Source organism: Heterodontus francisci, chromosome 5, assembly GCF_036365525.1.
Source record: "Heterodontus francisci isolate sHetFra1 chromosome 5, sHetFra1.hap1, whole genome shotgun sequence".
NCBI lineage: Eukaryota > Metazoa > Chordata > Chondrichthyes > Heterodontiformes > Heterodontidae > Heterodontus > Heterodontus francisci.
In genome coordinates, this window is record NC_090375.1 from 75526948 (window position 1) to 75539190 (window position 12243).

Below are 12243 nucleotides of genomic sequence, written 5' to 3' on the forward strand. Positions count from 1 at the left end.
TTTCTAATCTTACTTCTTCCTGGTAAAGACAAAGCCAAGGCCATACCTTGCTTCCTCTTGGTTAGGGAAGTGACCCAAGTCCACATTTCCACCTCGTTCTTCCATTGTTCATCTGGTTCCAATTCAGAAAAGACTGGTGGGTACTCATAGTTCAAGTGAGGAGAGTGTGTTCCCCTGATAGTTTAATATACACGGGACATGTCACCAGTTGAACAGTATAAGTGAGGAGAATGTGTTCCCCTGATGGATTAATATACACAGGACATGTAACCAGGTGAACAGCATAAGTTCAAGAGCCTGCAACGTGATTCAGCCATTGCACCCTGAAAGCCACTGGGAGCCTTGCTTTGGTTAGAGAAAGAAACTATGTTTTTTCTTTATGCTCCCACCTGAAGAGATCAAAGTTAATCCTCTGCTACCATGTTAAATAGACAGATGTCCATTCACCAAAATGAGGAAGCCGATGACAGTCTCTGATCCACAACTGTTTTATTGACAATTCACAGTTTGTCCAAATATCAGTTCCCACTCTTCCCTTCTGGATTAACTCACTGTCCAGAGACAACTGGGCAAAAACCCAGCCCTTAAATGCAAAATGATAATGAGCATCACCTGCTCTCTATTAACACTGAAATGTGTCCTGTTTAATTAAAGGAACCAGCATTTTCAATATTGTCAAGGATATGACATATTTACTGGTGGACTGATTGACATAGTGGGACCATGACAATGGCATTTGTAGAGTAGTCCATCTTGGAGTTATATCTGCTTCACATTCCAGTTAGACACCACAGAAAGATCAAAAATCCTCCAATTGGACAGTCTGTAAATGCAACTCTTGATAATACATTAATCTCCAGACCAAATGAAAAAATACACTTTATGCAAATTAAAGTGCACTGCGCCACACCATTTGTTCAGTCTTTACACAGTCAGTAAGAAGCCTATTTTTAATTTTCAACTCTATTATTGAATTCTTCAGCCTTACCTTAAAATTATTTCTGAGTGCTTTTACATAGGATGTATGAGCGGTCCTATTGCTGAGGCTGGAATAGTAGTTAAGTGCCCCCAGGTAATATGGTTGTGCCATGTGGCTGTGAGTTTTGGGGATGGGATAAGGGCAGAGGTAGCGTGATCTCTTCTTCCGCACTGACAGAAAACCATTCCCTTCATGAGAGGGGAGCTGGCTCACAGTTAATGAACTCTGCTCCCCACTCAATCTCCAAGGAAACTCTCCAAGCCTGGCATCAAAATTAAAATGCCAAATGAGCATTATGTACATCATGGGCAGAACGTGAGTTGGAAATGTTGGGCGTTCTCATACATAACTATTTTGCAGCCATACAAAAAAAGCCACTGTGATAAAGCAAGTTGAATTGAGGGGCAGCTGTATATTAAAAGTAAAGGCCACTTGTTTCCTGATGCCTTTCTGAAATTCAGTCATACAAATGGAGGATTTAAGAAAATTTAGGCGAAGGAGAAATTACTTGAAAAACTTCTTCTTTCTTTCAGAAAGCCATTGAACTTAATCCCAAGGATGCAACATCAATACATTTAATGGGATTATGGTAGGACCTTTATCATGTGTGGTAAATCATTGGTTCTACTTTCTGAGTTGGCATTGGTTATTCAAACGTTGTATAAAAATAAAAAGTATTAAAATTCATCAATGCAATTATGACTGACGAACCTTTTTCCTTTTAAACATTTGATTGTGCCATTCTGTTTAAGAACGTATGATTAAATTAAATGGTTTCATCTCCTTTACTTTATTTGCAGTTACCTTCAGTACACTATCCAGTTAACGATTAATCGATAAGTCTGCTGAATACTAATGGATATCTCTGTTATTGAGTGCTGTCTGTGCAATGTTTTGCAATTTGTATGTGTGTTGGGAGAATAGTTAAAATTGCTAATATACTGATTGTGCGAGTGGTGCAGCCTGCTGATCCTACATCACGGTTGTTACATTTATTGCATAATGCTGAATAACCAGCAAAATGAAGATTGTTTGTAACTCATTAATCAGATGATGTTGAATTCCCAATCATAATGTTTGAATGAAGATGCAGCTGAGTGTTTAATTCATTTACATTTTTTTTCCTCTAGGTGTTTCACATTTGCAGAAATGCCCTGGGTCCAACAGAAAATAGCTGCTATGTTCTTCACCACACCACCAAGCTCCACTTACGAAGAGGTAATGCAAACCCAATAAGTTAATACTTTTTTTTTGTAGGTCATGTCAAATTGCAAACATTTGTTTGTAATGGTCTTTTACAACTTGCTGCCTTTTGATTACAGCTTCTATTTCCTTCCCATTTTGGTTTTCCCGGCCCACAAATGCGGTTGCATTCTGTTCCCAGGCCTCACATAATGCTCCGAAAACAACATTAGGAGATGTACAAGTGATCTGATGATGTCCTTAACTGTTCTTCACAGTGACAGAGCTGAGTTAAGGATTTCAGAAATGGGAAGGAACTGCGCATATGACTTCTCCATTTCATCTTTGTGTGCTGCTGTGCATTTTGCTGCTGCTTGTCATAGTCTCTGCTAGTTCATTGAGGCCCTATTTATCTCCACCCAAGGAAAAAATCATTCCAATAGCGCTCCTTTTAACCCTTAAACCATTTGAATTAAGTTGTCCCCTCTCAATTCCTTCCCATCCACTACTGAATAAAAGCCTGTTCACAGATCCATCAACAGTTCCTTTACCTTCTTGTGTCAGAAGCAACATTATAGCTGCAGTTCTCCTAGTACGAAAAGATCTTAAAGCTTTGTCATCTTGTTATCCATCAATTTACTCCCTTAAGCCTATGCTAATCTGTAACTTTAAATTTCTTACAAATATGGGTGCTTAGTTTTTAATCACTGAGCTTTGACTTTTTGTGTTTTGGAGTTTGATGGGAAAGATGTAGAAAAGATGTTTTCACTTGTGTGGGAATCCAAAATTAGGGGCCAGAAATATAAGATCATAGAATGAAACAGCACAGAAGTTGGCCATTCGGCCCTTTGTGCCTTTGCTGGCTCTTTGGTAGAGCAATTTTACTAGTCCCACTCCCCAATTCCCTCATCATAGCCCTGCAAATTTTCCATTCAAGTATTTAGCTTTTTGAAAGTTACTACTGAATCTACTTCCATCACCCTTTTTAGATTCCGGGTCACAACAACTCGCGTTTTTTTTTAAAAAAAGGTTCCTCGTGTCACCTATGTTTTTTGTATGTTCATTTCAGTATTTGTTCTAATTTTAATATTGATATGTAGGCCCCTCCGCTTGGCGGCAGGGGGGACATACCGAGGCCTCGCTGCCAGCGGTAATATGCGGCGGGGCCTTCTCGGCGTCATGGGATGCGGCGGGCCACTCCCGCAAGCATTTTGTGGGCCTCCCCACCACGATCCACGACATCGTTAACATTTCATATCCTGCACTTTAATATTACAGTAGATACTAGAATTTCAAAACATTTTTGTTTCAGGCTCTCCAATATTTTAACAAAGCTGAGGAAGGTAAGAGGTTAATAAATTTAATTCCTTTAATTACATGAAGCTGTATCTTGTTGAACTGTTAAATACTGCACATTAGATTAATATATTTCATTCAATTTGCTTATAAAGTTACTTGTAGTGTATGTTGTAATGTTAAATACTGTATATTTTCATAGGAACTATACTTATTATGTTTTCAGTACTTACATGGCATAATTTCAAAGTTTACAGATGACCCAATGCCTGGAAATAAGTCAACAATGAGGAGGGTAGTAGCAGACTTCAGGAGGACGTAAACTGGTGAAATGGGCAGATGAAATTTAATGCAGAGGAATGCGAAGTGATGGAAGGAAAAATTATGAGAGGCATTATAAACTAAATGGTACAATTTTAAATGGGGTGCAAGAACAGAGAGACCTGAGAGTTCACACACACAAATATTTGAAGGTGGCAGGACAAGTTGATAAAGCTTTATTTTAAAAAAAGCATACATTATCCGGCTTTATAAATAGAGGCATAGCATTACTGGTTTGAGAGGTGCCAACACATTCAAGGATACTGGTTAGATCTCAGCTAAAGTACTGTGTCCAATTCTAAATTTTAGCAAGGATGTCAAGGCCTTGAGAGAGTGCAGAGGAGATTTACTAGAATGGCACCATGCTTGAGGGTTTCAGTTTTGTAGAGTAACTGGAGAAGTTGGGATTGTTCCTTTTTTTTAGAACTGAGAAGGTAAAGGGGAGATTTAATAGAGGTGTTCAAAATTTACGAGGGGTTGTGATAGAGCATATAGGGAGAAATTGTTTCCAGTGGCAGAAGAGTTAGTAACCAGAAGACACGAGTTTAAGATAATTAGTAAAAAAAAAGGGGAAAATGAGGAGAGTTATTATGATCTGGAAAGCATTACCTGAAAGGGTGGTGGAAGGAGATTCAGGGGAGAAGGTGGCATGGTCATAATGTCACTGGACTAGTAATCCCCAGACCCAGGCTAATGCCCTGCGGACATGGGTTCAAATCCCACCACGGCAGATGGTGAAAATTAAATTCAATTAATTAATTTTAAAAATTGGAATTGAAAGCTAGTCTTAGTAATAGTGCCATGAAACTATCGATTGATGTAAAAACCCATCTGGTTCACTAATGGCCTTTAGGGAAGGAAATCTGCCGTCCTTAACTGGTCAGGCCTACATGTGACGCAAGACCCACAGCAATGTGGTTGACTCTTAAATGCCCTCTTTCTAAAGGGTAATTAGGATTGGGCAATAAATGCTGGCCTTGCCAGTGACTCCCACATTCCATGAAAGAATAATAAAAAAAATTAACTTACAAAAGGGAATTGGATTTCTATACTTAAAAAAGCATTTGCAGGGCTATGGGGAATGAGTAGGAGGACTAGACTAATTGGTAATTCTTGCAGAGAGTCAGCACAGTTTGCTGAATGGCCTCCTTCTGCACTATATAATTCTATGAAATGCTGGGATTTAAGTTTTTGGCCAAGTAAAAGTACTAGATGGAGGATAATGTTAATAGAATGAGTAGTGATAGTCAAAGCTGTCTTTATATCCTCATGTTCTCCCACATATCAATAGATTTTTGCATAGTACTATGTATGTAGTGTTTGAGTCTCTTGAATTTAGTTGCAGAATATAATTTGAAAAGCTAAATATCTTCAATCAACAATGTAAGGCTCGCTTCGAGTGTTGGCCTAACAAATCTCATTCAAAACTACTTCATATAAACATAGACTAAAGATAGAATCAAATCCTCCCATTGGTTCAATTATTATTGTTCCTACTAGGCTAAAAGTATGCACTTGACCATTTGTTTAGCTAATTGTTTATTCAGTGACTGGTTTTATTAGAATTTCTTACACTGTAGATGAGATAAATCTGTGAACTATATTTCTATATCACTTCTTGTGGTTTCAGGTGGCTGTTAAAATGAACAGATATAAATTACTTAGTACTATGCCCCCTGGTTATTGACTACTTTGCTAGTGGAAATAGATCCTTCCTATCCACCCTATCTAGGCCTCACAATTAAATCTCCCCTCGTTTCCTCTGTTCCAAAGCAAACAACCCCAGCCTATCCAATCTTTTGTCGTAGCTAAAATTTTCTGGTCCTGGCAATGTCCTCGTAAATCTCTTCTGTACCCTATGTAGTGCAATCACCTCCTTTCAGCAATGTGGTGGCCATAACTGTAAATGTACTCCAGCTGTGGCCTAACTAGTATTTTATACAGTTCTAGCATAACCTCCCTGCTCTTGTATTCTATGCCTCAGCTAATAATGGAAAGCATCCCATATCTTCTCCTCCTACCTTCAGGGATCTGTGGACATGCACTCCAAAGTTCCTCTGTTCCTCTACACTTCTCAGTATCCCACCATTTATTGTGTATTCCCTTGCCTTGTTTGCCCTCCCCAAATGCATTACCTCACACTTCTCTGGATTGAATTCCATTTGTAACTTTTCTGCCCACCTGACCAGTCCTTTGATATCTTTCTGTAGTCTGCAGCTTTCTTCCTATCAACGACATGACTAATTTTTGTATTATCTGTAAACGTTTTAATCATGCCCCATACATAAATGTTGTATTATCTATAGTGAAACAGGTTTCCAAACCAATTTTCCAGTTAATGCACACGTTATTCAAAACCATGTTAAATATGTGGTAAGGATCATTCTTCAAATTGTCTGTCTTAAATAGTTGGACAGGACGAGTACTTGTTAAGTACGACTTCGAGAGGATATGGCCAGGGTGGTGGAATGGGTGGGCAAATGGCAGATGCAATTTAATGCCTAGAAATATAAAGTGATTCACTTTAATAGGAAGAATGAGGGGAGACAATATAAGGGTACAATTCTAAAGGAGGTGCTGAAGCAGGGGGGCCTGGGGGTATATGTGCACAAATCATTGAAGGTGGCAGAGCAGGTTGAAAAATCAGTTAATAAAGCACTTTGGATACTGGGCTTTATAAGCAAGGATGTTATGCTGAATCTGTATAAAACACTGGTTCGGCCTCAACTGGAGTATTGTGTCCAATTCTAAACACCTCACTTTAGGAAAGAGATGAAGGAAAAAGAGTGCAGAAAAGATTCATGAGAATGCTCCCAAGGATGAGGAACTTCAGTTGCATGTGTAAATTGGAGAAGCTGGGGCTGTTCTCCTTGGAGAAGGGAAGATTACGAGAAGATTTGGTAGATGTGTTCAAAATTATGAGGAGTCTGGACAGAGTAGATAGGGAGAAACTTCCCATTGGTGGCAGGGTCAAGAACCAGAGGACACTGATTGAAGTTGATTGGCAAAGGAAGCAATGGTGACATGAGGTAAAACACTTTTACGCAGCGAGTGGTTAGGATCTGGAATGCACTGCCTGAGAATGTGGTGGAGGAAGATTCAATCGAGGCCTTTAAAAGAGAATTGTGTAATTAACTGAAGAGAAAAGATTTGCAGGGCAATGGAGAAAAGACAGGGCAGTGGGATGAAGTGAGTTGCTCTTGCAGAGAGCCGCATGGACATGACTGGCTGAATGGCCTCCTTCTGTGCTATATCTATTCTATGATTCTATAACATGAATGACTAGCATTGGCAGAGTCTTTCACATTATCTTGTATAAAGCCTTCTGACCATTTGTAAGTGATCCTGGACCCTGGCAGGCAGTTTAGGAGCAGCTGACCCTGATCTTGTCCGCAAGTGGAATTTCGAGCAGGTAGTCGCTTGATGGAGATCAGAAGCAAGAATCTTGATTTTATTTCGTTAATTTTATTGCCTTCCCACAAACCAAGACACTCTGGGACCTTTCTCATTAAGATCACTTAACTAAATGTAGACCGGAAATTGAACATTGAATATTCTTGATTTCTATGACTTTTTCGTCTATGGTTTGTTTGCACAATGAAGCATGTGAGTAGATAACCACAGATCACTCTTTGACGTGTAGCAAATTCAAGTTCAGTATGTCTTTTATTTTGCAGCTGATCCAAATTTCTACAGTAAAAATTTATTAATGATGGGTAAAACTTACATGAAATTAAAAAATGAGAAGCTGGCTCTGTTGTGGCTGACCAAAGCAAGAGACTACCCAGCACGTAATGAAGAAGATAGGCAGGTACAATTGTTCTGTTTCATTCAAGCAACTTCATCTTTGCTGTGATATAAATTTTACTTCACTTCCAGATAGCTTTAAAACTTAGTGCTTTACACTTCTTAACTAAACTTGATTTTTTTTGTTAGTGACGATAGACTCTATTAATTTAGCTTGGTCCCAGCCTAGCTGAAGAGAGTAGCTACAGTAAGCACCTGCCTATCACTATCTCATTGTAGTTTAAGAAAGTAGTTCAAGACTGCAGGTGGGCGCAGACTGTCACATTATCCCAGTGCATTTGGTAGAATAGCAGTGTTAATACAACTTAAACGAGGGATAATATTCATTTAAATATTGTATACCGAAATAACTAAGAAATAAGTGGTGCACTGTATTTATCCAGATTTCGATGTAGGCATGAATAGATGACACTCTGAATTTCAGGATTCAGCATCATAGTTGCTAAACAAGGAAGCACATCCAACTGTGTTCAACAGAAAACATTGGTGCAAGCCCCAAATTTTCTTTCTCCATACATCAGAACCCTGACATATGTAATATTGGCAATCTTGCGATTGTCGCTTGCCTGTAGTAGGGAACTCGAGTGTCAGCAGTAGAGAGGGCTAAACCCTTCCACTAATTGTACTCGGTTCCAGGGTCTGGAAAACGCTCCCAGGAGGTGCGATAATGAGAACTAAATATCTATGCATCCACTAAAACTAGCAGAATTTTTAAACTGTACTTTCAGATCACAATAGCTGATTTAAGAATCCAATTTTAGCAGGCCTGGCCACAGGCTTTCCTAACTCACCCATTTTTATGTGCGTATGGAGGGCTGCAGTGGCAGAGCTCATCCAAACGATGTAAATTTTATACCATGTGATCTCAGTAACATAACCCTTTGCAAAAACATTACCTTTTGAGAGAAAAGCCTCTCTGTCACCGATAAGAATCTTAAAGTATAAAAAGCTCCAAAGTGGGACAAAGAGTGGATTTGAGGTTCAGCTGCGCTGGAAATATGTTGATTTAGTACACTTCAGACTTAAAGCTCAACCAACCTCTTTTATTCATTGATGGAGAAAATAACTATCTGAGACGTTAGCTGTAGATCCAGCTTCCAGCATGGTTGATACTTTGAGGGGTCAGATAGTATAGTTGCACCAAGGATACAGCAGATGTGGCCCAATCTACTCTCCCAGTATTCTGTTATCGATGCTACTGACTGCACCACGTGAATGATAATCCAGTGTCTAGACTTGCACAAGAAGTTACTTGGATAATGTACTTGAGTTCAGTAGTTGCCCAAGTAAATACCCTAGCAAGCATTTCTGTCTCCCATGGAGGTAGAGAAGAAAAAGAACTACATTGTGGGCAGCAGTATCTCCATTACAAGATAAAGATTCTTAAGTATGAGGAACAGCCATTGGTATTAGAAAACCTTAATTTGCAGCCAGATTTTAAACCCTGTGAAGGGTGGCAACAGCCTGTAGTGCATCTTTGTTTAATCCAACTAATTTTACTAGTGGGTGGAGTACATTATGTAAATTGCCACACATGCTAGCCTGAGACAGTGGTTTCAGGGAATATGTCTTAATTGAGAAAAGATCCAAACTGTAGCCACAGAGCAGGGCAAGGACAGCGCTGCCAGTGGCTATCAAGATGACCATAACCCTCAATTTTTATGCTGACAGATCCTCCCAACCTAGAACAGATGACATCGGCAACATATTGCAGTTCGCCATCTGTGAGGTCATGGGGCCCTATAAGCCTGGAGATGGGACTTCATTGTCTTCTCTCTAAACAGAAAGAAGTCAAAGTGGGCTTGTAGCTTTGTCAGGATAGAAAACCTTCCCATGGTTCAGGGAACCATCAATGGCATGCGCATTTATAAAGGCAATGGCCTTGTACCAAAACCATGAGGGGTACCACTCAATGTGCAGTTGGTATGCAACTACGCGCAGAACATTTTGTTGGTGAATGCCTGCTATCCTGGCAGCAGTCATGATACTTTCATCTTGTCAATCCACAGTTCCAGCAATCTTCGAAAGACCATGCCGAGCCAGAAGATGGCTGCTCAGTGACAAGGGCTACCCACTGTACACATGTTTGACGACTTCCCTCTGTAGCCCCATCACACGAGGCCAGTGCTCATACAATGGGAGCCATGCTGCAACAAGGAATGTTGTAGAGCAGACCATCGGCAAGCTGAAACAACGGTTCTACTGCCTGGACTGTTCAGGGGAAGCCCTGCAGTACTTGCATATCATGTCTCCTGAACCATGGTGGTCTGCTGTATCCTCCACAAGCTGGCCATCATGAGGGCACAACCTTTCCAATGGGGCTTTGGCAAGCACCTGAGAAGGAAGAGGAAGGCAGGAGGCAGATTAATAGGATTGCTGGTCTGGATAGGCTGTCTGTGAACGTAATAGGCTCCAGTTCCCCTGATTTTTAGATCCCTGTTGTTCAACACTTCCGCAACTTGCCATACCTCTGTTACGGATGATCACAGTGTCTTATTGGCCACAATTCTGAAGTAAAAGACATAACAAAACAACCATTCCATACCAACTTTATCCGGCAATACTCCATACAAACTCAACACTCACCCTTGTGCCTGTCTTCTGTGTGCCTTTGCCTGGCCTAGTGCTCCTTATGCTGGTGGAAGGCTGCAGATGGCCTTGCAGGATGCTCTTGAGCAGCTCTGGGCCTTTGGGTCCTGGTTTCGGACTGCACCACCTCAGCATAGGCAGCAGCAGTCTGGGCTTTTGGCTTACGAGCAATAACAGGGGCACTGCGGAGTGGCAGTGATGGGAGCATGAATGCAGTCATCCTGAGAGAGGACAGCAGGTTTGTGCACCATGGAGTCACTGCCACTCCCTCAAGACACCCTCAGCAATCCTAGTAATCTGCTGGAGCACACATTGCTGGACTTCTCTGAGACCCTAAAGCCCTTTGAGTACTATCCGTAACCATGATGGCAGCAGTCTGAGCTTGCATGGCAACAAACAGAGATCTTTAGACATCAGTCTGAGCTTCTACTGCAACACAGACGTTGCGTGGCTTCTGCCTATGCTGCACTGGAAGCTGAGATGCCTGTCATCAGACACTGCATCACTTAGGTCCGCAGGTATTCTCATAGAGTTGGCCACCACTTCCACCCTGGAAAGGATGGACTCCAAACTCTGTGCCACGTTGGAGCCAGATTCCTCCATGTTCCTTGACATTGACAAGCAGGCAGGCCAATGCTCTAAACATTTGTGTGTGCACGCCCATCAGCCTTTTCCTGTATGCCACCCCATCCAAGTCCTCTCTGGCAGATGTCGTCTGTGACCCTGGCCTGGCTGCAGTCCACTTGTGCCCAATGACTGACCACATGCAGTTCCCACCTCTATACTACCCTCAAAGGTATGCACAATGCCAATATTTGAGCTGGTTGCTGCACGTGTCTTATCAAATAAAGGTGTTTCTTCCTCAGAGATCTCTCTCTTTTGGGCCTTCATCCTCTAGCACCACTGGCTGGCCAGGCAGTAGGTCTTGGTTATCTAACAGCATAAATGCAGAAGGGGAGGTTGAGGGAAAGGTCAGACCAAATGGGGGGAAAGCAAGAGGCGCATGGTTACACCATGTGGGTTGAGGGCGAGTTGGATTTGAGAAGGTACATGAGGCAGGAACATACCATCATCCTGGATGATCTCAATGATGGCCGCTCCAATTATCCACAGCACCGTCTCCTCCATGAGAGTCAGCATATGTATCTATGCCTGCCCCCTGCCAGTTTGCTGCTGATGCCGTCTATTACAGGCTACTTTGTCTTGCAAGAAGCGAAAAGTGTGTTGCAATGTGTTTAAGTGTTGTGCCTTTCATAGCTGGCAATATGTGGAAGCTGAGATGTGGTTGTGAGGCTTGCAGCAGTGTTCAATGTGTGAAGGTGATTTGGAGCCTATGAATGTTATGCATGAGTCCTGATTGCTGGAGATTGTTGCTAGATGAATGGTGGGGGTATGGTGCATTGAGCAGTGTGTGAGGTTGGTGGTGCACTTATTGGTATATGCAATTTGAAGATGCATTCACTGACCTTGACCACTCATGTGAGGTTATTGAACAACTTCTGGCACAATATCTAGGTCCTCGGGGCCAGATTACTGGCATTGACCTCAATGGCTATCTGCTCCACTGCCTTTGCTGTGTCTGGAGGGTCTCATGCAGATAGATCACCCCTCTCCGTTCTATCTCCTGCATTAAGATTTCTGGTGCTGCATCAGAGAACCTAGGAACCCTCTTGCTGGCCTGCTGCACCATAACTCAGGGTTTCTCCCTGCTCCTTATAGGTTTCCCAATCAGCTGAGTGAGCTGCTGCAGTCAGAATGCACCTCCCCTTTAAGAAGTACAAGCTGACTTCAATTGGTGCTAACCTCACATTAACATGGCACCCCTGCTGAGCATACAGCCAGTTTATTACTGGGCTGCAAACCACTATCATGGAAATGAGCAGGCAGCACGAAGTTTGCATATGGTTTAATCAAGCATTGTGCTCCCTTATTGAATGTTTAGTCTTGTATTCTAGCTGTTTATCTTGCATATTTATTTTGAAATAAAGGGCTCTTTCAAGTCCTCGCATCTAGGTGCTATGAAATCTGTCTTTATATTACAACAATTTATATTTATATAGCACCTTTAA

General features: G+C 41.5%; 1 protein-coding gene across 2 annotated transcripts in view; it reads left to right on the forward strand.

Annotated features, from left to right (window-relative positions):
• The window catches only part of rmdn1 (regulator of microtubule dynamics 1), a 40125-nt gene that overhangs the window by 24431 nt on the left and 3451 nt on the right, over nucleotides 1–12243 (forward strand). Inside the window, exons 6-9 of one of the 2 annotated variants that reach the window (XM_068031655.1) lie at nucleotides 1513–1568; nucleotides 2110–2197; nucleotides 3474–3504; nucleotides 7456–7589. In XM_068031655.1, coding sequence (XP_067887756.1) covers nucleotides 1513–1568; nucleotides 2110–2197; nucleotides 3474–3504; nucleotides 7456–7589 — 309 coding nt within the window. The remainder of the gene's footprint in view (nucleotides 1–1512; nucleotides 1569–2109; nucleotides 2198–3473; nucleotides 3505–7455; nucleotides 7590–12243) is intronic. The other variant, XM_068031656.1, reaches the window with a different exon arrangement.